The 22,265-nt window shown below is 34.4% G+C and overlaps 1 protein-coding gene across 4 annotated transcripts in view; it reads left to right on the top strand.

The window, feature by feature from the left end:
- The window catches only part of CSMD3 (CUB and Sushi multiple domains 3), a 618,429-nt gene that overhangs the window by 509,741 nt on the left and 86,423 nt on the right, over positions 1–22,265 (top strand). For all 4 annotated transcript variants that reach the window (XM_017806514.1, XM_017806517.1, XM_017806516.1 and 1 more), the window contains 8 exons: positions 331–400; positions 2,364–2,480; positions 8,651–8,860; positions 9,858–10,046; positions 13,424–13,601; positions 15,152–15,297; positions 17,966–18,046; positions 19,216–19,329. In XM_017806514.1, the coding sequence (XP_017662003.1) occupies positions 331–400; positions 2,364–2,480; positions 8,651–8,860; positions 9,858–10,046; positions 13,424–13,601; positions 15,152–15,297; positions 17,966–18,046; positions 19,216–19,329 (1,105 nt within the window). The remainder of the gene's footprint in view (positions 1–330; positions 401–2,363; positions 2,481–8,650; positions 8,861–9,857; positions 10,047–13,423; positions 13,602–15,151; positions 15,298–17,965; positions 18,047–19,215; positions 19,330–22,265) is intronic.

Genomic DNA, 22,265 nt, shown 5'->3' with positions numbered 1-22,265 from the left:
TCAATACTATATAAATATTGCTTCAGTTAGACCTTCAGTTTCCAGACCCTTGGTTTATACTGAAGTGTGTTCAGAGGCCAGCTGGATATTGCTATACTTTTAGAAATAATATAAATGGCATAGACTCAATTATCTAGTGGACTTACAGTCGCAGTCTTCTCTGTTACATGGAAGGTATGATACAATTCACAGTGTACAATTATTGTTATACTTTTGGGTTTATGTATTTTGATGATGTATTAAATGATACATTATTTTTGTTGAGATATTAATGTTGTGCTGTATGCTGTATATTTTTTATATGAATTAGCACATATTGTGTCATTTTAGGGACATTCACATATCACTTGTATGCCTGGACCAGTAAGAAGATGGAATTATCCAATTCCAATATGTTTAGGTATGTTCAGTTTACATAATGTTTCTTAAATATGCCAGAATGAGAAAGCCAGAGAGCACAAAAAAGATACATCTAGGGGAAAGAACAGGGACAACTGGAATAACTTAATTAAATGTGCAAATGGTCAAATTAAACTAAAGGTTTTCAAAGGTTATCTCAAACTTATATTGGCAAATCTTTTCTGAAATGTCCAAGTAGGAAAAGAAAGAAGTATGTTGTCCCTTTCAATCCAAACTGTTCTATGGTATGATTCTATATGTTTAGCCAGAATCTATCATCAATTCCTTATCAGAATTGAGACCTCCAGAGACCCTCAAAAGCATAGGTAATTTATTTAGGACTCATTTCCCCAGAAAAGTGATGGCTGTTGTAGTAGATACTAAAATAAAAATAACATTGCATTTTCATCTCTAATGGGTTCAACATAGGCATGTCTTCTCAATATCAGAAAACACATTATTTGTCAAGTTATATTATATACATGTCCATATTAATATTATTGAAAAAAGCACTGAAAACCTGTCATAAATGGAAATGAAAAATCTGAAGTGTATTTAAATGTACTCTCTTTGCATGAGGAATAAATGTGAGGAATTTAAAACTTCTAGTTGTATTCTCTTTCACTGCATAGAAATGCCTTTTTGTTTGGGTTCCCTAACACTAAAAGTTATTACTATTTGTAATCTTGAATGTATGGAAAACAGGATCCTGCTCATTAAAGATTTTCTACTTTGCTTTTCTTGAAGACAGATTATATATCCTCTTGAGCAGCCTCCGATAATCCTGTTCTTAATCTTGTGGGGTGTTAAAAACCTCCTATGAGGTACTGAGCTCCCTCAGTTTAGAATTTATAAATATTCAACAAGATTGAGATATTTGTAAGAATTTTTTCAGGAGTTAGTCTTCAGTCTCTGTCATTAAGCATTAACATATGGTTAGGAAGTGTGATATTATAATTGCACTGCTCCTGGTAAATTCTGAAGACAATGACACTGTGCTGAAATTTTAGGAAGTTTTCTTCCCCTTTACTTTCCTTCTTTTTTGCAAGTAATGATTTTTACTTCTGTTTCAAATGATGTAGCAACTTTTGCATGGACAAAGCTGTTAAACAAAAATTCTATTTGTCATAATCAACACCTTTAAATGTAATGTGGAAATCACTGATGTCATGACGTAAAAAAAAATATGGATTTAGTTTGATTTCTGGAAGTATGTGTGTGTGTACCTTTTCTAAGTCTGTTCATTTTATCTCATTTTTAGAACAGTAGGATACAGATGCAGTTTTTAAAGGGCCTCTTCAAACACTTTGAGTACAGAGTCTTTAAATTACATTGTTATATTATACAGATGCTCCTTTACAAACTGATGTCTCAGTGCTGCTATGAGCTGATCTGTACCTCTTACCTGTCACAAAGACAGTTCACGCAGAGTGCAGAGTAAACATTAGGACAGTGAAACTTGTGAAGGGTCTGGAGCACAAGTCATATAAGGAGGGGCTGAGGGAGCAGGGATTGTTTAGCCCTGGAGAAGAGAAGGGTCAGGAGGAGGCATTTCAGATAATTTCTGGCTGCCCAGGATGGTGCTGGAGCCACCACCCCTGTAGGTGTTCAAGAAGTGACTGGACACGGCACTTAGTGCTATGGTCTAGTTGACAATGTAGTGATCAGTCAGAGGTCGGACTAAATGATCTTGGAGGTCTTTTCCAGCCGAAATGATTCTATTCTCTTGTCAGGTGCACATGTTCCCTAAGTTAAAAGCTAGTCAATTCAGATACCTGTTTTTAAAGTACCTACTTGTAAATTACTTTCTTATAGATATTTAGTGGTAAAGGAATATTTGTACGTTTTTTGAAATATAAACCTAGCTATTATTATATTATTAATGTGATGAGGATCTTCAATGCTCTGGATTAGTTTTTAACTCATTTCACTCCTCTGAAAAAGGTCTTTGCTTTTTTTTTCAGCACAATGTGGTGGTGGCATGTCAGACTTCAGTGGAGTGATCCTCAGCCCTGGGTTTCCTGGCAACTATCCTAGTAGTTTGGATTGCACATGGACAATAAAGCTGCCTATTGGGTTTGGTATGTGTTCCTTCATAGATTAAAATTGGTCAGGCTTTTTAATGAGTTCAAAACACTGAACATAGATTTTAAAATATTGTTAATCTTTATCCTATCAAACCCCAAAATTAATTATAATTCATTTAAAGAAGTTATCAAAGCCTTAAAAGAAAGATATAGAATAGAAAAGCTACAAGGTTCTTGTTTTTTTTCATTTAACATGTCCCATAATTTTCTGATAAAGACAAAATTGTTTATTAGAATAAGCACAATTTTCTAACTTAACTGGATTGATTTCTTTTTGGGAAGTCAAAAACCCAACAAAAATAAATAGCTATCATGAATATTTCAAAGCAAGTCAGTATCACTTTAGAAGTTAAAGCTACATTTGAATTAATTATCATTTGCATATCCTAGGTGAATATCACAGCAGTACAAAATTGTTCCTTGAAAGGAACTCCAGAAGCCTCCCACTCAAGGTTGTCTAGCTTCCCACTCAGAGTAAAATTGTTGGTAACACTTAATCAAGGCCACTACAGCGGGCAGAACCTTCTAATTGGGGCTGCTACTCACCTATTCAATTCCCAGCCTGTAATTACATGTAAGAATGTTGTGCTCCAGATGTAGAACCTTGCACCTTTCCTTGTGCATGCCTTTAAGAAGGGTTTGTTTACTCCATTCTGAAGTTTTTCAGTGTTCATTGAACAGAAATTGTGCCATTTAGTACATCATCCATGCCCCCTAGTTTAGTATCCTCCACATATTTTTTGAGAATGCATTCTCATTTTCTAGGTCTCTCCTGAAGACAGTGAACAGTGTAATTTCCCATAGATATCTGTGGAATATTGTGCTTGTTACTGGTTGCCAACTACTGAATGGCTAATTGTCACCCTTGGAGCCTCAAAGTTATGTTAATATTTAACATACTTCCTTTCCATTCATCAAATTCATGTTTGTTGAGCTTCCAGATGAGAATGCTATAGACTGAGTCAAAACCCATAGCAGAGTGAAAGTATATTATATCCACCACTCTGCCTTCGTCAGTTTAATAATAGAAGGAAATAATGGTTGATTGACTGTTATTTTCTTTTAGCAAATCCATGTTGACTGCTCCTGAGTCCCTTTCTTGTCTTTTATGTGTTTGGAAATTGTCTCCAATTAAACAAGTTCCATAATCTTCCCAAGGACTGCAGTGAACCTGTAGTTGCCCTTACCTAGGTCCTCCTTCTTGTCTTAAAGGTGGATATATTTTCAGGCTTTTTTGAGTTACCAGAACTTCTCCTATTCACTATGATTTTGTAAGGGAATTATCAGCATTTTAATTACACTGCCTAAACCCTTGAGCAACTTTGGGTGGATCTTGTCTATATTTTATTGTGAAATCTTTATTCAAAGCTAGCCAGTACAGTTGTCCTATCTAATTTTTTAACACTTGTGGAACTTTTTTAGGAGTATGTGCACTTGGATTTTTTTCTTTATATGCTAGTTGAATGGCATGCTAGTTTTTTTAGACATGCCTCACTGTCTTCTATTTTATACTTGCCATCTTCTGTCATATTCATTTCTGGGTCTTCCAGAGTAAGTGAGTGTGACATCCCAAACAGTGTTCCTTCTGCATGTGTTCAAATTTTTTCCCTCCTCTTTTTAAAATCAATTTTGTGATATTTTTGATTAGAAATCCTATGAGCTTTGTTGACTTATTATTTAAATGAAAGCCAATTGTTCTGCATGGGCTCCCACAGAATCTATCTGTGGGAAATAAATTATATTAGAACATAGAATTATTAGAATTAGAATATTAGAACCCAATTTGTATGTTTGCATTTTATTCAAAAGACCAGTCAATAACTGATTTTTTTTTTGTATTATCATTTTATAGAAATAACATCGACACTTTAACTCTGCCACTACCTGAATTTCTAGACAGCCTGGTGGGACAGTTTCTAGTGTTTCATCATGAGTCACAATGCTGTCTAGAATCTTCAGATTCCAAGCAGATTCCTGCTCACTGAGTTATCACAAAAAACAAAAGCAAAACCAAAACAAAATAAAAAAAACAACCAACCAAAAAAAAAAAATTAGTAGATACATCCTCCCTGGGTCAAATCTTCAGGAAAAAAGAATATTCAGAGCTATTAGGGAACAGGATACTTTGTCAGACGGTTCCGAAGACAATTACTAATAAAGAAAAAAATAATAAAAATCTGGAATATTGATTAAATTTGACATTTCATAAAATGGTGTGTTCGACTGCATTTAGAACCTGCTGTCTTTTTATCTTTTTATGTTGCTTTCTGCCTCTTGGCTCACTTTGCTGCTGTCCTATCTCTTTTCCAATACTGACTCCTTACTACAATCCATTTTTTTGCTTACATTCTCCCAGGCATATATTTCCAATAATTCTAATTTGACTCTTCAGACTTCTATTTAAACTTTTTATTATTAACATACTATTTAGTTTGACTTCCATTAGGCAGGAAATTCAACTATTCAAGTTTTTGAAACAGTTTCTTTGATAAATAAGTTTAGCTTCACCAAAATCAATAGTTCTGAACTGCTTTGTCCTAACTGAAGTTTATTCACTGGATTTATCAACTGTTTTCCAGTTCATGTATAGGAAAATAAAATGCTCCTTTTTCTAGGAGAAAATTAAAACTGCACAGACTGAACAAGTGCTTGACATTTTTGACATTTTCTAAATGGGATGTGATTAAAACAGGATTGAAAATTAAAGTAAAATTTCATTTTAAAAAGAAAAAATGTGACATTTGAAGAAGTGATGGCTAAAACTGGTTTTAGTGATGCTGTGATTCCAGTCCAGTGGAGGCACTTAAACCCAACTCTTCTGAGTAGTAAATAGAAAAACGCAAAAACACCATCATGGGAAGCTTCTATAGACTTTCAATTGTTTAACTGTTTCTAAGAATATTTTTTCTCAGTTATTAATTACAGATCATAAGCTTTTTCCACTGTATGTCAGCTAATAGTGTAATCTAAACCAACTGTGTCGATGTACATATACAAATATATTTGTATATGCAAATATTTTAAATGCTCTTTCAAAAGGGGTGCCCAAACTGCATAAAAGTCAGAGAAAAAATCAGTCCAACAAGCAGAAGTCTTGGACAAATAGAGACAGGTGCTACAGGCTGAGGAAAGGATGAATACTTGGGAATACTGCTACAGTTCAGGAAGTTGTAAAGAAAGATAGTAGAGTACAGAGAGCAGAATGATGGGCAAAAATATATTAGACATGGTCTTGTATCAAAGAAAGTGGGTGAAAGAGGAAAAAAACCTGACAGCAAGATCACAAGAGTCGGCGGTTATTAATGGCAGCTTAAACTTTGGACAAGTGTTTGGTTCACGGGATCAAATGAAAGGCCAAGTCTACAAATATCACAGAAAAAGAGAAAAGCTTGGATATAAGTTGATTTGGAAGGCTGGCAAGGTCAAAGAATGACACTTATAAGCAAAAGTTTTCTTATCACATATAGTCTGTCTTCTGATAAAGAAAGACAGAAATTATCAGGTTAGTAGTGATTTAATTGCGCACCTATCTTTTTTTTCTGGTAGCATATAAAATATTCCATGCTTCATAAAACCATTCACAAACTTTACATGGTATCTAGGGAGAAAACTCTAAAAGACAGTGACAAACACTATTTAGCTATTACAGTCTAGGTGTTACAAAATTATTCATTACTTTTTCATAATTTATCTGATATTATATCTTTTTCTTTCAATTTTATATGAAATCATGTTGCTTGTCTTTGCCAGAAACACCAGTGGAGCTCAATCATCTTTCTAATGAAACTACTCCATTATCATTCTGTAGTTGCACTAGTTCCTGACAAAATACAAATTCTACTTTGTTGTAATTATATAGAAATTTTTATAAACAGAAAAATGTTTAAAAGCCCTATAACTACTCAGCTGCTGAACATTTTCTTCTCCTCCTGCCACATAATCATTGTAATACTCCACCTGGTTAGGAGAGATAACATGCTAATGGATAGTAAGCTGCCTCCCTGTTCCTTACTAAACCAACTAATCAGAAATTTCTGTCACTAAGACCATCATATGCCACAGTGTGTGTATGAGAATTAAATAATTGAACTCCATGTTTAATGGGAGAGGGACTGATGAATGATGGTTAGATAACATGATTTACATTTTTTTAGTGACTTAGAAAGAAGTGTTATAAGTGCAGCCACCTCCTGCAGCCACTCCAGCTGAGGATCCTCCTGCCTCTGGATCTCAGTCTGGTGCCCAGAGACACAAAGTCTCTGCTCAAGATGAGTGGCAGCCATATGCCACTTTACCATTTGCAGATTCAAATAGTAACAAAGCTGAGCACTGACACACAAACACAGAGGACACTGATGTGGCTGGTAACACACACTGACACTGAGAAGGGTACTGCCTTCAACAGCACTTACTTACAGGGCTTACTTGAAACACAAACGCAGGCAGCCAAGTCCCCTCCTCCTCATGGGCTGGCAGAGTCAGAAGGTCACTAAAGACACACACACAACGTTCTCTAGGTTGACAAGCACACATACATTGTGGATGCCTTGAGCATCTGCTTGCAGCCCCCTCTGGATCTCAGGCTCCCTTACCTGCTTCATGGGTCCCCTACTTGCCAGCCAGTCCAGTTTGATGCTCGCTGCAAATGTGCAGCACTCACACTCATCCCTTATGTACTCCACTTCTTCAAGTCCTGAGTGTACCAGCATGGACTCTTCCCGAGCTGGACCCAAGGCCTTCCTACTCACTGTCTAGTCCAGTTGAAAGTTTGCGAGCAGGTGACACTTGTCCATCCCTACACTCACTGGGACTGGGGAAGATATAGACACTTACCCCTCAGCAGCCAGCACCAGGCACAAGGCTGTGACCCACAGCCTCACGGCTTTATTACAGCCACCAACACTGAGCTCTTCATCACCCCACTACTAGTCCTCCCAGTAGTTGGTTTCAAGAACACACTGTTCACACCCCAGTGACTGAAAGTTTCTTGTAAACACTTCAGGCCAGAGGCTCCCTGCTTTGACTTCAGAAGTTGGCACCCAGTCCACTCACACTGGTGCCTCCATTAGCTGACGATCTAGGAACAAGGTCTGTAGGACTATCCCTAGATCCAGAGAGCTATGACCTCTTACTCCCTCAAGTATTTGGCACCACTGGCTGGAGGCACCCACACCACTCCAGTAACAGGCACCAAGTTCTGCTCACAGATTCAGGTCTCAGCAGTAGCTGGCACTTAATCCTTGCAAACACATAAACGCAGGATTAAGAGTGAGATTACACAGATAGATAGCTAAGAAAAGATTTAATAAGAAGATATGAGATGATAAGACAGATATGACCAGGTGCTCAACAAAACAAACATACTGACCAGCCCCATTTTACATGAAACACGTTCCTTTTATTCTCTATTCTCATCACTGCCTCACTTACTGTTTGTCCTTTGGGTTCGTGTCTTGGTATGCTCTTTTCATGGCTTCCTCCTTTTCTTATTTTTTCTTGCTCCATTGAAAAAGGTCAGTGACCAGATAACCTTGAAGGAGCAGATACTTTGCTTCCACATACTTTTACAATACATATAATCCATATAAGATGAATTTTTTTTACTGTGCCTTGTTATTTCATGTATATAAATGTTTTTTAAAAAATAAATATAATCTGAGAGAGATCAGTTTATGTGCAACTACAGTGGGGCTATCTCTGAGATAGAAGTCTGTCACTTTTTTTTTCAGGTGTATGCACACAAAGCATTTTTTCATTTAATAGAAAAGGAGATTATGCAATTGAAAACAGGAAAGATTTAGGTAAATGGAATGTATTCAGAATTCAGAACTTAAATTTGACCTAAATTCTATGATTCTGTGATTCTAAATACACAAAGAACAATGTTTTCCAAAAAGTAATATATATGTAACCTACAGTTTGATGCCTTGGATTATGTCAGTATTTCAGTACATTAGCATTTTTTACCTTGTCAGCCTCTCAGAATTAGTCATGTGTATGGAAAAACAATGCTTCAAACTGAATTCCATGGATTGTATCCGGTGGTGTAACACATGCATTTCCAACTGATTATTTTTTGTGATTATCAGTGTAAGATGTACATACTTTATTTTCTTTCCTGGTATCAATACTGGTGGCTTTTATTTACTTACAATATTTTTCAGGTGTCCATTTGCAATTTTTGAATTTCTCAACGGAGACCATACATGACTACTTAGAAGTTAGGAGTGGATCTACAGAAACTAGCACGGTTATTGGGAGACTAAGTGGCCCTCAGCTCCCAGCCTCTCTGTTCAGCACAACTCATGAAACCAGCTTATACTTTCACAGTGATTACTCACAGAATAAACAAGGATTTCATATTGTATATCAAGGTGAGATTTGGATATTCTTGTGAGAACAATATGGCTGCTGAAGGTTTTATGGGCTTTTGGGGATTTTGTGTATTGTGTTCTGGAAGGATATGATCTAAATACTGTTTTAGAGTACTGGATTGATGTAGACTAGTGAAAATTAATACCAACCCAGAAATCTCCAAATCCATTTCCTAGTTCGCAATTTCCCTGAAAAGTTCGTATTCTGTTGCACCCAAGTAGGTCATGCTGAGCTCATGAAGACTGCAAGATCATAATTCTATTTATAGAGTTGCATATTCATGTAAAAGGGATTAGATCACCACTGTTCACAGAAAAAGGTCAAATGTATATTTTAAACTAGACCTGCTCTCATTACTTGAATAACACCAAAGAAGGATTTAAAGAGTTTTTACGTTAGAGCAGTCTCCTATTACTGTTTTAATAGTAACAAGTCCAAATTGACTTGAACTCTGTAACATTCTGGAAGTGAGCCACTGTAAAAAGTATTAGCTTTTACAGATAAAGTCAATTTATGACTTAAACTGCTAAGAAGGCCAGACTTAAGAGCTTATACTATTAGTGCTATTAATAGTAATCATTTTGGAGATGCTGTTATTTGTCACAGAATGAAAAGTTCCTGTCTGTGTTTTAATCACATAAGAGAGAACTGCTTCTTTCAAACATATACAACCTCTGATATTCTGATACTGCAGACTGTGCACTGCTTATTTCTTCTCAGTTCTCTAATAAGACGCCAATGCTTCAAATCTTCTAGCTCAGTTTGGTATCTTCAAATGACAAAAAGAAATGTTATTTAGTAGCACAGAATCCTAGCTAGTTTCACTGTACCTACTCCAGGTGTAGGATCAATGATTTGATCATCACTTTCATGGAACTTTAGACATATGGGATGCCCATGATTATTAAGTTTATTCTAATTAAAAACTTTTATTTTTGAAGTAATTAGAATTTGTGTCTTACTTATTTTTCCCCCCATTTTTATTACTTATTTCAGCATATCAGCTGCAAAGCTGTCCTGATCCTCGACCATTTCGGAATGGTTTTGTTATTGGAAATGACTTCACTGTGGGACAGACTATTTCATTTGAGTGTTTTCCTGGCTACACATTAATTGGAAATTCAGCTCTGACTTGTCTTCATGGAATCAGCCGCAATTGGAATCATCCTCTCCCCAGATGTGAAGGTATGTTCCAGGTGACCTATGAACTCTTCATTATTTGAAAGTCTTCCTAAGGACTGTTAACTGAAGTAGTTTTCAGCTTTTCAATTTATAGGGACCTGTATTTTTACATTGTGGTCTTTGCACAGGAAGTATTCGGTTTTGCACATTAAAATTTTAGTGGAGAAGCTGAAATGTTTCATGGAAATATGAAATCTCTGAAAACTTATCTGAGGTAATAAGTTTACATTTGGAAGGTTAGGCTTAAAGTCTGGAATGTGGAGACCCATGCTGCTTTTAATCTAGGTGATGCAACGCAGTGAAAGGTCTGGACTGAATCAGGAAAAAAAAGAATTCAAAAATTAAATTTACCAATTCTGTCCACTTATGTTCTCTCTTATCAGTTAGAAAGAAATGTTAGGTGGCATAAAGTGCAATTGTCCTCCAGTCAATGCTATGTGAATTCCTTGTAAATATATTTTTTCTGAATGCGATTTTATTTTAAATTATATTTTTTAACCTTTCAGATTTTCTTTTCATTATTATGCTTGCAACAGGTAAGCAGATTCAATGAACTATGACTTGCACATAGCTTACGTTTTCAGGAGACAGTATTAATGTATATGATGATTCTGTAGAAGTGCTTCTCTTATCCCTAGCTATGCTGAAAGGAATCTGTACCTAAGCAACAGGCCAAGGAAGGCCAGTCATGTTGTGTTGCCAGACTCTGAAAAAGAAAAGAAAGGATGGGTGTTTTGGTAATACAGAAATGTCTTTGAGAAATAGATGTGCACCACAAAAGCTATTTGTTGAACTGAGGACTGGATTTTCTTCCATACGAAATAATTACATTCCTGTGGAAGGTCCGGCTTCGTCATAGTTGTGGCAACATTTAGACACCAAGATTAGATTCCTGAAAAAAAACCCATAGACACAGCAAAGATACTTCATATTTAAAATTGTCATCCCAAAATCCTACGTTCCTGGGACTGCAAGTTCCAAACATCTTTAACAATTAAGTTATTGACTGTAAAGTTCTCTGTATGCCTAAGCAAAGATGAAATCTGTACAAGATGTTGAGTGCCCACTTTCATATGGCATAAGACCCTTCACAGTTTCAGGAGAGGTATTCAAGATCCCAGTTAAAGGCCTAATTTCTCTATATATTGAATGGTAAAAGCTCAGCATTAAGAATGGGATTGAGTGTGTAGAAGAGAAAAACCTCAAAAACCCACAACAACAACAACCTCCCCCCTAAAAAAACAACAAAATACCCCCCCTCCAAAATAAAGCCACCAAAAAAACCCCCAAAACAAAACAAAACAAACCACCCTAGCAGAAAATAAAAAACTCCCCTATTTTCTGGATTTTTGAATTGTATTCTGAACTGTCTTCCCAAATTTAGATACTTAAATGAAAAGTCTCATTACTCCAAATTCCTTCTGGAGTCAGTGAGCCACAGGAAATTCTAGGGGAAGTGGTAGCTAAATTAAGACCTAACCGATACTGAATTCAGAAAGGGAAGCCTCATCATATAGAAGAGAGATGACACCTACACTGTCTGGTTTTTGAAAGGGAAAGAAGTTAATTAATTTCAATTAAGTTTTAACACCCTTTTTCTGGATCCTGTGGGAATAATAATAGTTCATGTCTTAACTGCTAAACACTTAGCTTTTCCCTATTACTTAGTTCTAACTGTATTTTCTGTGCCTCAGAATCAAAACAAATAATTTACTGAATAGAGTGATTCTGCTTCTTTGAACTACCTTAGTGGACCCAGGAATTTAATTAGTAAATTTGAAGATGTCTAAAGCACATTGCTGTTCTGAGTATCAATTTTGATGAAATTCCTGAACAGTGGCTGGATGTTCTTGGTTTCTACCTAATGTCATATGAAAAGATGAAGATTAAAAAAATCAACCAAATTAATAATAGAGACCTAAAATGTGTGTTATACTGCATGATTACAGACTGTCAACATTACTCAGCTCCTAGAAAAATTTCTTACATTACATGGGGTTTGTGCAGTTATTTACTGTGGTATTTTTAGTAAAGAGTTTGTAACAATCTGAATCAAATGTTACTAAACTTGCTTTCTGTTTAAACAATTTTCTTCTCTTTTTGCATCCTCATGCACCTAATATTTCTTTAACCTGTACTCAGCATCATCTAGTACTCTCTGACCCTTCTTAACTCATCTCCCTTGCTTTCCTCTGTTTGGATTCTGTTCCTCTCCTTTTCCAAGAAATCTCTTTGCCTGACAGTCATCAGACCATTTCTTCACTCCCCTAAGACCCAGCTGCAAAATCAATTCTGTCTGCACTGCTCAAACCCCTTTGAGACTTTGAAGCTAAAAGCTGAAGAAAAGCAGTATGCCAGCTGTTCAGTCTGAACAGATGAGGTGTGACTATGAAAGACTCCTTAACCTACAATTCAGCACCAAAGTGTATATATGTATAATCACATATATACATGCTTTAGCTAAATACAATGCCTATAATTCCTATAGGTAAAACTTGTATTTCCAACAACCTGTTCTCCGGTTAGAGATTTTTAAACATATTTTATGGAATCTGGGTTGCCATGCCATGTGCATCTTGGGGTAGAGTGGGCAAAAAAAAAATGTATGCAAAATAAAGCAAATGATGCAGTTTTTACCTTGCTCACTTTTCCGGAACTAGGCTTCTATAACATAATTTCTCTTCTGTAATAACAGGGTGGTGTCATACTCAACATCATCTGAAGCCTCTGAGGAGAAAATCATGTAACTGGACTAAGGGTTTTCCAGAAGTGAAAATCCAGAATCTGTATGGTGATTCCTGCACTATATGGCATCTAAAATTAGTACAGTTCAATGCGAATTACAGAGAAAACTCTTACTTTATCTATCGGAATTTGTTTCCATAAGTGCAAAATTGCTATTCGTACTGCTGGACAACATTTTTATTTTCAATTTCCCCTGTAATTTTCACCCACCCATCAACTAAGCATATCCCTTCTCTCACGTGTTACTTTTGGTTGTCAATCTGACAATAAATGAAAGAAATTAATGGGATTCCCAACTAATTTGTAGCTAGCATTTATACAAAGCCTAACAAAATCATTTTCAGTTGCGCAGGAAATTTTACCCAATATCTAAATTTGGCTTTAGTTCCAGTTCTGATAGTATTTATAACATCAAAATTGTGGGTTTTTTTGCTTTTTTTTTTGACCAATAATGTCAAAATGGACTTCTGACTCTTGGCACAAAGCTCAATAACATCTGTTTCTTTACACAGCAATGGTCATATGCAGTGTAGTTATAGTGTACCAAATGTGTTTAACAGTATGTTTTTTACATAGTCTAATAACCCAAAAAGAATTTAATGTTTTGGGTTTTTTTTAAATTGTCTTTTTTATAGCTCTCTGTGGAGGAAATATAACTGCAATGAATGGCACCATATACTCTCCTGGATACCCTGATGAGTATCCAAACTTTCAAGATTGCTTCTGGCTTGTAAGAGTACCACCTGGGAATGGAATCTACATCAATTTCACAGTTCTTCAAACTGAGCCAATATATGATTTCATAACTGTCTGGTAAGGAAACAGTGTTGGCATTTATTTAATCCTCATGTGACACTATACAACAAAGCATGAATTTAAAAGAGTATATTTGTGGTTTTACCCTTGAAACTGGTGTTCTCTGTAGGCCAAATGAGTGAGTTGTACCAATCCATGTTTTCCAATGGACCATTCTCTCTAGATAGCACTGGACAAGAATTCAAAATCAATAATAGTGTTCCTCAGTTTGTCGACAAGAGCATACAGAGACGTGCTATGACAGCTCATCAACAACCAAGAGAAATAGTGCTTAAGGAGCGATAATAAGAGTTTACAGATATGTGTGTTACTGGTTTAGAGTGTTAGTACTAGAAAATATGGCAACACTTTCTTAATTTCTTCCAACTTGGCTCTTTTTACTTTTAAGAGTACGTAAAAGGAGAGACTCTATTTGTATCTAGCCATGACAAAAGCAGTTGAGCCAACAATAGCCGTAAACAAATTATATTCTCTATGTACCTGAATCCATGTCCATCATGGCTCTGCATGATAACCTATCACCCTCATCAGCAGCCTATCACATTAATCCCTCCACCACGTATCTCAAGACGTTTCATGGCTTTAGGCCTCATTTCTATACACGTGCAAAAATTGTATTATATACATGATGGCTACAGAATTATGTAGTTTATGCCACTTCTGGGATTATAATTGTTTACAGAATTGATCAAACTTTTTACAGAAGTTTCCAATGGAAAAAAATGCATTTTATTCCCAATTTAAATGTTTCAAAGCATATAATTTCTCTGATAAAACAGAGGGGGAAGAGTAAATGTGTCAGATTTGGACAAAAATACTACTACAAAATTTTCAAAATAAAAAATATCCATATTTTATTATATATTGTATTTTTTCAGTTAAATATTATATACTTTCAGTTAAAATAACAGTTGAAAAAATTAACTTTAAACTTCTATTATTTAATGTTTGTGAATTCTGATCTGAAAGGAAGCAAATATGAACTTTTAATCCCCTTGTACTGCGATTCTGTCCTCTGTACGGTTCCGCTGTTGTTTAGTACTAACTTTGATTTAATTTTTCTACTGAAATTAGAAATTTCTACTGAAATTCATTTTTCCATAACATAGCAATGATCTTACCAGCAGTACATGTTCTGTCTAAATCTCAATAAATAATGCAAAATAATATCAGTAAATGCATGTGAAGAAGATTTTACATATTAGGTTTATTTATTTTCTGATAGCCACATTTGAAAGTATAAATACACAAATGTAATCAGAGGTTGTAGCAAGAAGATGAAGAACAATTACAAATTCAATAATTTTGAATTTGCTTCGATTTTTATTTGAAAATAAGAAAATTGCTTTCAAAAGGTGGTTGAACTAAGATCCAGTCTACACAGGATTTGAAAAGGCTTTCAGCCCTTCACATCTATTTTATCTTATTTTAGTTGTCTTGTGCCTTTTAGAATAATCTAGAGCAAAATTACTGCAATCATTTAAAAATTAGAGAAATTATATTATTTGGTTGGGAAAAAAAATATTCCTGTGTTTGTTTTTTCTTAGGGATGGACCAGATCAAACTTCTCCTCAAATTGGGCAGTTTAGTGGCAACACTGCCTTAGAATCAGTCTATAGCACTTCCAATCAGATTCTGATCAAGTTTCACAGTGACTTTACTACCAGTGGCTTCTTTGTACTCAGTTATCATGGTAAGTGTGACAAATTTCTCTATTTCATTATCTGCACTGGTCACTGCAGGCAGACAACTCATGAGAAAATTAATTACTTTTCCTAAGAAGAGTTGCTATTATTACTATGACTGACCTGCACTAGGGTAATGCAAACATATGAAGGAATAATATGAATGATGAAAATAAACTATTTTCTTGACCAAATATTAAATTTACTAGTAGTCAAGCAAAACAACAAAAAAAAAGAATTCACTGTGATGAGACAGGAGCAAAGAATGTAGCATCAAGACCCTAAAGCTCAAGGTGCACATCTTCTTACTGCTTACGATGCTTCTAAACTTCCTTTGAAATCTGAATGTTTTTGGAGGACATTAAATTTTTCTTAGATATTGGGATATTTTGAAGAAAGTACTTTTTTTGTAGAGATGCCAATGATAGTGAACTATACTGTGCAGTTAACATTAATCTACCCTGGAATTAACTACTGACTGAATGAAAATGGGTAAAAATAAATGCACCGAATTCTACCTCTTTTCATAATCATTCAAACCCTCTGTGGCCAAGTGTGTTTTGCATTCTTATAATTACAAGGAAACAGATCCATAAGTAAGGGTGCTTTTAGGTGCTCCATGAATGCCTATTGGAATGACTATTCTAGAAAACATTGACAATCTGTTTTTTGGATCCTGATCAAATGTTGGGACTAGAAGACTTTCTTTTTGGCTTAGTAGAGACCATGGTTAATATAGGTAGACAGAATTGAGGAGCAGAGGAACCATAATCTAAAAAAACCAAAGAAAACAAAAATTACCTAAAGCTCACAATGAAAAAAACCCACCATCAACAGCACTTAAATTGATTGCAGGATATAGGCTCCAGCAGGGCTAGGTAGAGAGGGCTAAAAATTTCTGTTCCAAATCTTGGCATCTAAGTTGCATGTATCAGCTTGTGAAGGACAAAAATGACACTTTGTATTCATTAATATATAAATTGATATTTATTGATATCTACTAATATATCGGTATTTGACCAAAAATATGTAAAAACGCTCATGGAACCATAGAATCGTTCAGATTGGAAAAGAGCTTTAAGAACATTGAGTCCAACTGTAGACCCAACACTGCTAAGTCCACTACTAAACCGGGTCCACAAGTGCCAAATCTACACTTCTTGTAATTACCTTCAGAGACTGTGACTTCACCACTTCCCTGGGCATCCTGTTCCAATGCTTCACAACCCCTTTGATCAATAAATTTTTCATAATATCCAATATAAGCCTCACGTGGAGCAACTCGAGGCTGTTTCTTCCTGTTTAATCATTTGCTAGTAGTAAAGTGTCTCTAAGGAGCTTATCTTCTTTCACCTGTTTCTTTTGCTGTGCAAATTATCATTCCACAGATGTGGGCCCTAATGCGTAGTAAAGATGCAAACTGAGCAGCACGAGGATTACTCATGAAGAAACTTAAAACAATCTTTGGATTGTTGTTGTCAAGATAATAAAAATCACTCAGTATCTTGGAGGCTATGATCCTTCATATCAGCTATACAAAATTTATAACAGTAAAGGAAACATGAGAGGAGTCAAATCTATTTAAGATAGATAATTCGGGGATTAAAATTAATGATACTCCTGATACCCTCAAATGAGATACATTTGAGATAAATGATACATTTTTTTTTTATTGAATCAATTTTTAATGATATTGTGATTCTTATTATTAGTTTTCTTAGGATGCAAATAGCACAGTTGTTTCATGTTTACTTGGTATGTTTTACTTTAAATTGCTTTATCCTAATGTTAGCTTTCTGACTCACTGATTTAAGTAGATCTTCATTATATGATCAACAAAAAGGAGTGTAATAGGAAGATATCAAATATGGGTGACTCAATAGTAACAAAAGGTCTTACCTGTTACGGTATAAATTTTGTGACTGACAAAAGTTTGGCAAATTAGATTACTGTCCTAATTGCATTAAGATTAAATAGAATTTTGTCAGTGTCCAGATATGGGCCTATCCTCATACAATCTCTGAAAAAAAAATCTGTATAGCTTCTGCATACTCTTCCTACTTATTTTCATTTGTTTCACCTAATTATTTTGCCTGGCTGCTGCATCATGTGTTAAATCACAGAAAATTATTTCATGTGAGACTTCAAATGAAAATTTTGAAAGCTGCATTTTTCTCTGACCCTATCTGCAGGTGCGGTGTGCTCCACAAGTGTTCATTTACTGGGAAATTTCACATTCAAAATGCTTCTGTCCATTAGTTATTCTGCCTCTGAGTAGAGTCTTTGGGATTCCAAAACTTGTATTTATTACAGAAGAGTCCAACAGTAAAATTGTATTGTAAAAAAAAAAAAAAAGAACCCAAAACGAGCAAAACAATAGTTTCACAATACAAAAATATTTATTTTTTGTGAGATCACTTAAGTGAGAAAATTGGTAACCAATTCTAGGTTTCTTAGGTTATTTACGAGGGTTTTGCAACTAAAATAAATAATCAAGAACACAGACACAACTTCTGATGTTTTCATTTCCTTTTTTTTGATTCTCCTGAAAGTTTCAAAATACATTAATAGAGTTTTTACTTTCATCCTGTTAATATGGGTATTAAATCAATTAAGTTTGCATGGCTCTGTTAACTGTGTTTGAGAATGTCAGCTGTGCTTTGTTCCTGTTTATAGCCTATCAGCTCCGGGTCTGCCAGCCTCCAGCAAATATACCAAATGCAGAAATTCTAACTGAGGATGATGAATTCGAAATAGGTAATATAAGAGAAAATGAAAGCAACATTTGTTTCAAAAATAAGCTTACTGTGCATGGGATGCTTTTCAGGATGAAAATCATGCCTATAATACATTAGATTTTTATTTGAAAATACGTTTTTTAAGAAGTCATTCCTCTTCCCTATACCTCCTGAATCCCATTCAGAGATGACATATAAGTAATACAGTAACTCTTTGTAATTGACTTCATTTTAAAATACATTTTTCATACTCACTAATATAAAACATTGTATTTCACTGAAACAAACAAACAAAACCCATAAGAAAACACGTAGAAAATGGTATATTCTGTACCAGAATTAAGGTCGTTTGACCTTAAGAGTAAAATCAAATTTGTGAAAATTATGAGGATCAGAGAAGGGGATGACATTCTGACCTTCTGAGACGTGTAATAATATTACTTAGCCACCTACAATTCAAAGAAATTTGATTTATATGATCAGATGTCTGATCATATAAATTTCTTTCATATGTCAGATGTCTGAACAGCTAGTTTTGCTCATATGATGGCAAAGAAAAATAAATTTGTTTTTAGTCCATATCAATATTTGATTAGTTATATAAGTAACAAAGAGAAAATATTTTTCCCCTTTCTTCTCTGTAATCTGAACCAAAGAGAACTAACTTCTGGGATATAAAAATTTCACTTTTATTGGTATATAAAACCATATGAATTATTTATTTCTTAATTAAAAAATGAAAATTTCTTATTCTCACCATGCCAAATTTAGATATCATCAACTAAATTAGTTCCTGTTTAATTTTTTCACCCCTCAGGATTGTATGAGTTACTGACTTGATCTAATACCTTTAGTTCCATAATGGTTATCCTATAAATTATATTGCTTAAAGCTCTGTGGACATGTTCACACAGCATCAGTCAAACCTAGACAAATTAGCAAACTATCCAACAAATAATGTGGTGAAAAACAGTGATAGATGCAACACAGTGTGCAACACAAAGCTCATTTACCACATTTCTTAGACTAATCAAAGTTGTTTATGCCAGAGGTCATTTAGCCCATTTTATGTGGTGGCAAGAAACTTCATTAATCAATAATGTTTTCAAAGCTAAAAGTCTCAGTTAATTGCTGTTTAATGTTTCTTTTGTTTGTTTGTGTTTTGTCTTGTTTTGTTTTTCCAAACAGGAGACATAATAAGATACCAGTGTCAACCAGGCTTTACGTTGGTTGGTAATGAGATTCTGACATGCCGACTGGGTGAAAGACTTCAGATGGATGGAGCACCACCTTCTTGTCAAGGTTTTTTCTTGTTTTTATTTTCCTGCTGCCAGTCCAGCTGAATGGTGATTCCTCACATACCCTCCTCCATCTCTTTACGTAAAATGGCATACTGAAACTATTTCAGATTTTTTATGCTATTCCCAGTATATCGTTGTTGTGTTTCAGATATTAATGCAAGATAATTAGTAATTTTTAGTGAATTTCACGAGTTTAAAGGACTGCTGCTCTACTTTGTGAAGTATTGAAAACTACAAATACAGATATAATACCATCTCATTGTTAAAGTCAAAACGAGATTACAGTCCTGCCAACCACTAACATCACAGTTTAAACCAGTCTTTATTAAGCTGAAAGTTGATATGTTACCCTCTAATATAATTTTTCCATAATTTTAAAGAAAATCTGAGGGTTTTCTTTCATACTGAACTGATGAAGAAGCTAATGAAGATAAGCCTTGCACATGCTCTATTAAAAGACTGGAATCTCTTTGAAGTTCCAGTGATGGGTATGTGTTTATGTTTTCTTACTGATTTTTCCATTTATTTCCAGAAAGGTGAATAAGGACTTTCAGTTATGAACATGTATGATAAAGTCTTTTCTAGAAAAAAAGACAAAACCAAAACACAATAGCCTCCTAAAAGCATAAGTTATGTAAGCAACAGTCATTTTGGATTCTACTGGTTGCTGTAATATTCCTTTGTGATCTTTCTACTGTTGAGCTTAATATTCTAACATCTACTGCAGGATTAAAATACTTTCTCAAATCAGTCATAATAAATACATTTGATTTACATTTGTATTATATGAAAAATACTACTTTCTGTTTTTTTCTACCAATCCGATATTTTGGTGTTCCTTCCCCAGTAATTTTAATTCATTAACATATCTATAAAACACTGATGTTGAAAGATTTATTTGGCAATAGTAAATTAATTGGCAATAAATCTACTACTTTTACAAGTTAAGCTTTAATATCTAACTGTTTATTAGAAATTGATGAAGTTTCAAACTGGTGCACAGTATAGATGTTAGGAAATTAAACATTGGTATATTAATTTTTAGAACTTAATTATTACTATAATCTCCACCTAGGTTTTCAGATGAGAGTTAAAAAATTAGTGTCTTATAAATATATCCTTTTCCTGCACTCCCAAGATAAAAGAAGGGTCTACTATTACAGCTGAATAAACCATTTTCCTCTGATTTTATGCACAAAACTATGCTAAAATCAAACTCATTCATAGCAGTCTAGCTCTTTTAAGAGTCTATGTCTTAAAAATGCAAAGTGATCCTGAAATGTGAGCTTCATAAGAACTTTAACACTGATAATTTCTGAAAATTCATACATTTATTTAGGCACAATTACTTCTATAAATAGCCTCCAACACCCCAATTTAAATTAAAATCCTAACTTGGCAGACTCATAGAATTTAATAGGTGGAAAACCATTAAATAACCTCCAGGCATTGCTTTAGCTGTTAAAATGATGTAATATTAGATAGGGCAAATAGAGACATATGTGCTAATCCTGAGGCATTTTGTCAGCACGTGTTGCTGAAGGCATATTTGTATTCAATGCAAGACCAAAGACAAAACCTCAGGAATGATGACTTCAGTTACCACAGTTAATCTTTTAACTGTCAGATATAAATGCTAAACATTGGATCCAATACTGAATATTAAATCAGTTCTTTCATAATTTTTGTTTAAAGCAGAGTGAACTGAACGTAGTTTTAAGGGTTAGATACAGAGAATCAAAAAGAAAAATGCAAAGGAATTTGTTGAATTGTGTTAAAAATGACCAAACTTGACAGGTCGAATAAGCAGCAGCATAATTTTAATTTGTATTGATTTATATAATATCTAAGTTTGAAGTTCACAATATATAAGTAAAATTTCAATGATGAATGGAAAAAAATAACTTTTTGGAATCTAGAGGCAGCAAAATTACATGCCTAACATTTCTGTTTTTCGTGATTTTAGTATATCACACTGATCTATGGATAAGCCACCATACTTTAATTGTGCAGGCTATAGCAATCACTCTCTAGATAAAAACACAGTTCTTCTGTTGGTTCTTAAATGATTTACTAATTCTTTTCACCAGGTAGAGCAGAGGTTTGTTGTTAGATTTCATTGTGTTAACTCCTGTTCACTGAACTTTGTACATATGTTGTATGCTTTAGCTGGTATAAAATGACTTTAGGTTGAATTTTTCTTTAATTTTTAACTTAAAATAATTTGATCAGTTGGATGATCATTTCTTAAAATTATTGAAGATTTCCTTCTTTAGATGAGAAAATAATCACTAAATTACACAAGCTTATGCCAATGGCTATCATTTTATTTTTTTAAAATAGAGTATTTTCCATATGCAACATGTAACTTTGTTCTTAATTTTGGTTTAAATTATTTTCTACTTTTGGGATAAATAAAAACTTCACAGTAAGAAGATCCAAACTGTATTTTGCATCATAATTAAGGGACCCTGAGAAAATTCTTGAATGATGACTCTTAACTATATCTCAGATACGTTTTCTCTGATTCATAAAATACTTTGCTACTTGACTGCCAAGGGAATCTATTTTACAGAAATAGGTCTTTAAACCATCTATAAAATTCCTGAGGGAAGTTTAGCTGAAGATCCCTAAATTAAGGATAATTTGCAAAGCAGAATAATATGGAGGCGGCAAAACTAGCTGCAAATAAACAAGTGCAGCCAGATTACTATTATGCTCTTTCTGCCACACATTTTTGTTTATATATAATTTATATATATGTACATATATGTACTATAAAGCTGAGTGGATGAGTTCATTCGTTTGCTTGAGCTTTGTGTCACAACTGGCACAGCACTGTAGGTTGACCGATTCCAGCCATATGAGTTTTCTCAGGTGGCATGGAAGTGTTTTATTCAATCTCTTCTTGAAAACAAACACAGGACATGAGAAACA

This window comes from Lepidothrix coronata, unplaced genomic scaffold, assembly GCF_001604755.1.
Source record: "Lepidothrix coronata isolate B3197 unplaced genomic scaffold, Lepidothrix_coronata-1.0 Scaffold15, whole genome shotgun sequence".
Taxonomy (NCBI): Eukaryota; Metazoa; Chordata; class Aves; order Passeriformes; family Pipridae; genus Lepidothrix; species Lepidothrix coronata.
Note: the sequence above shows the minus strand (reverse complement) of the source record. Positions and strands in the feature narration are given on the sequence as shown.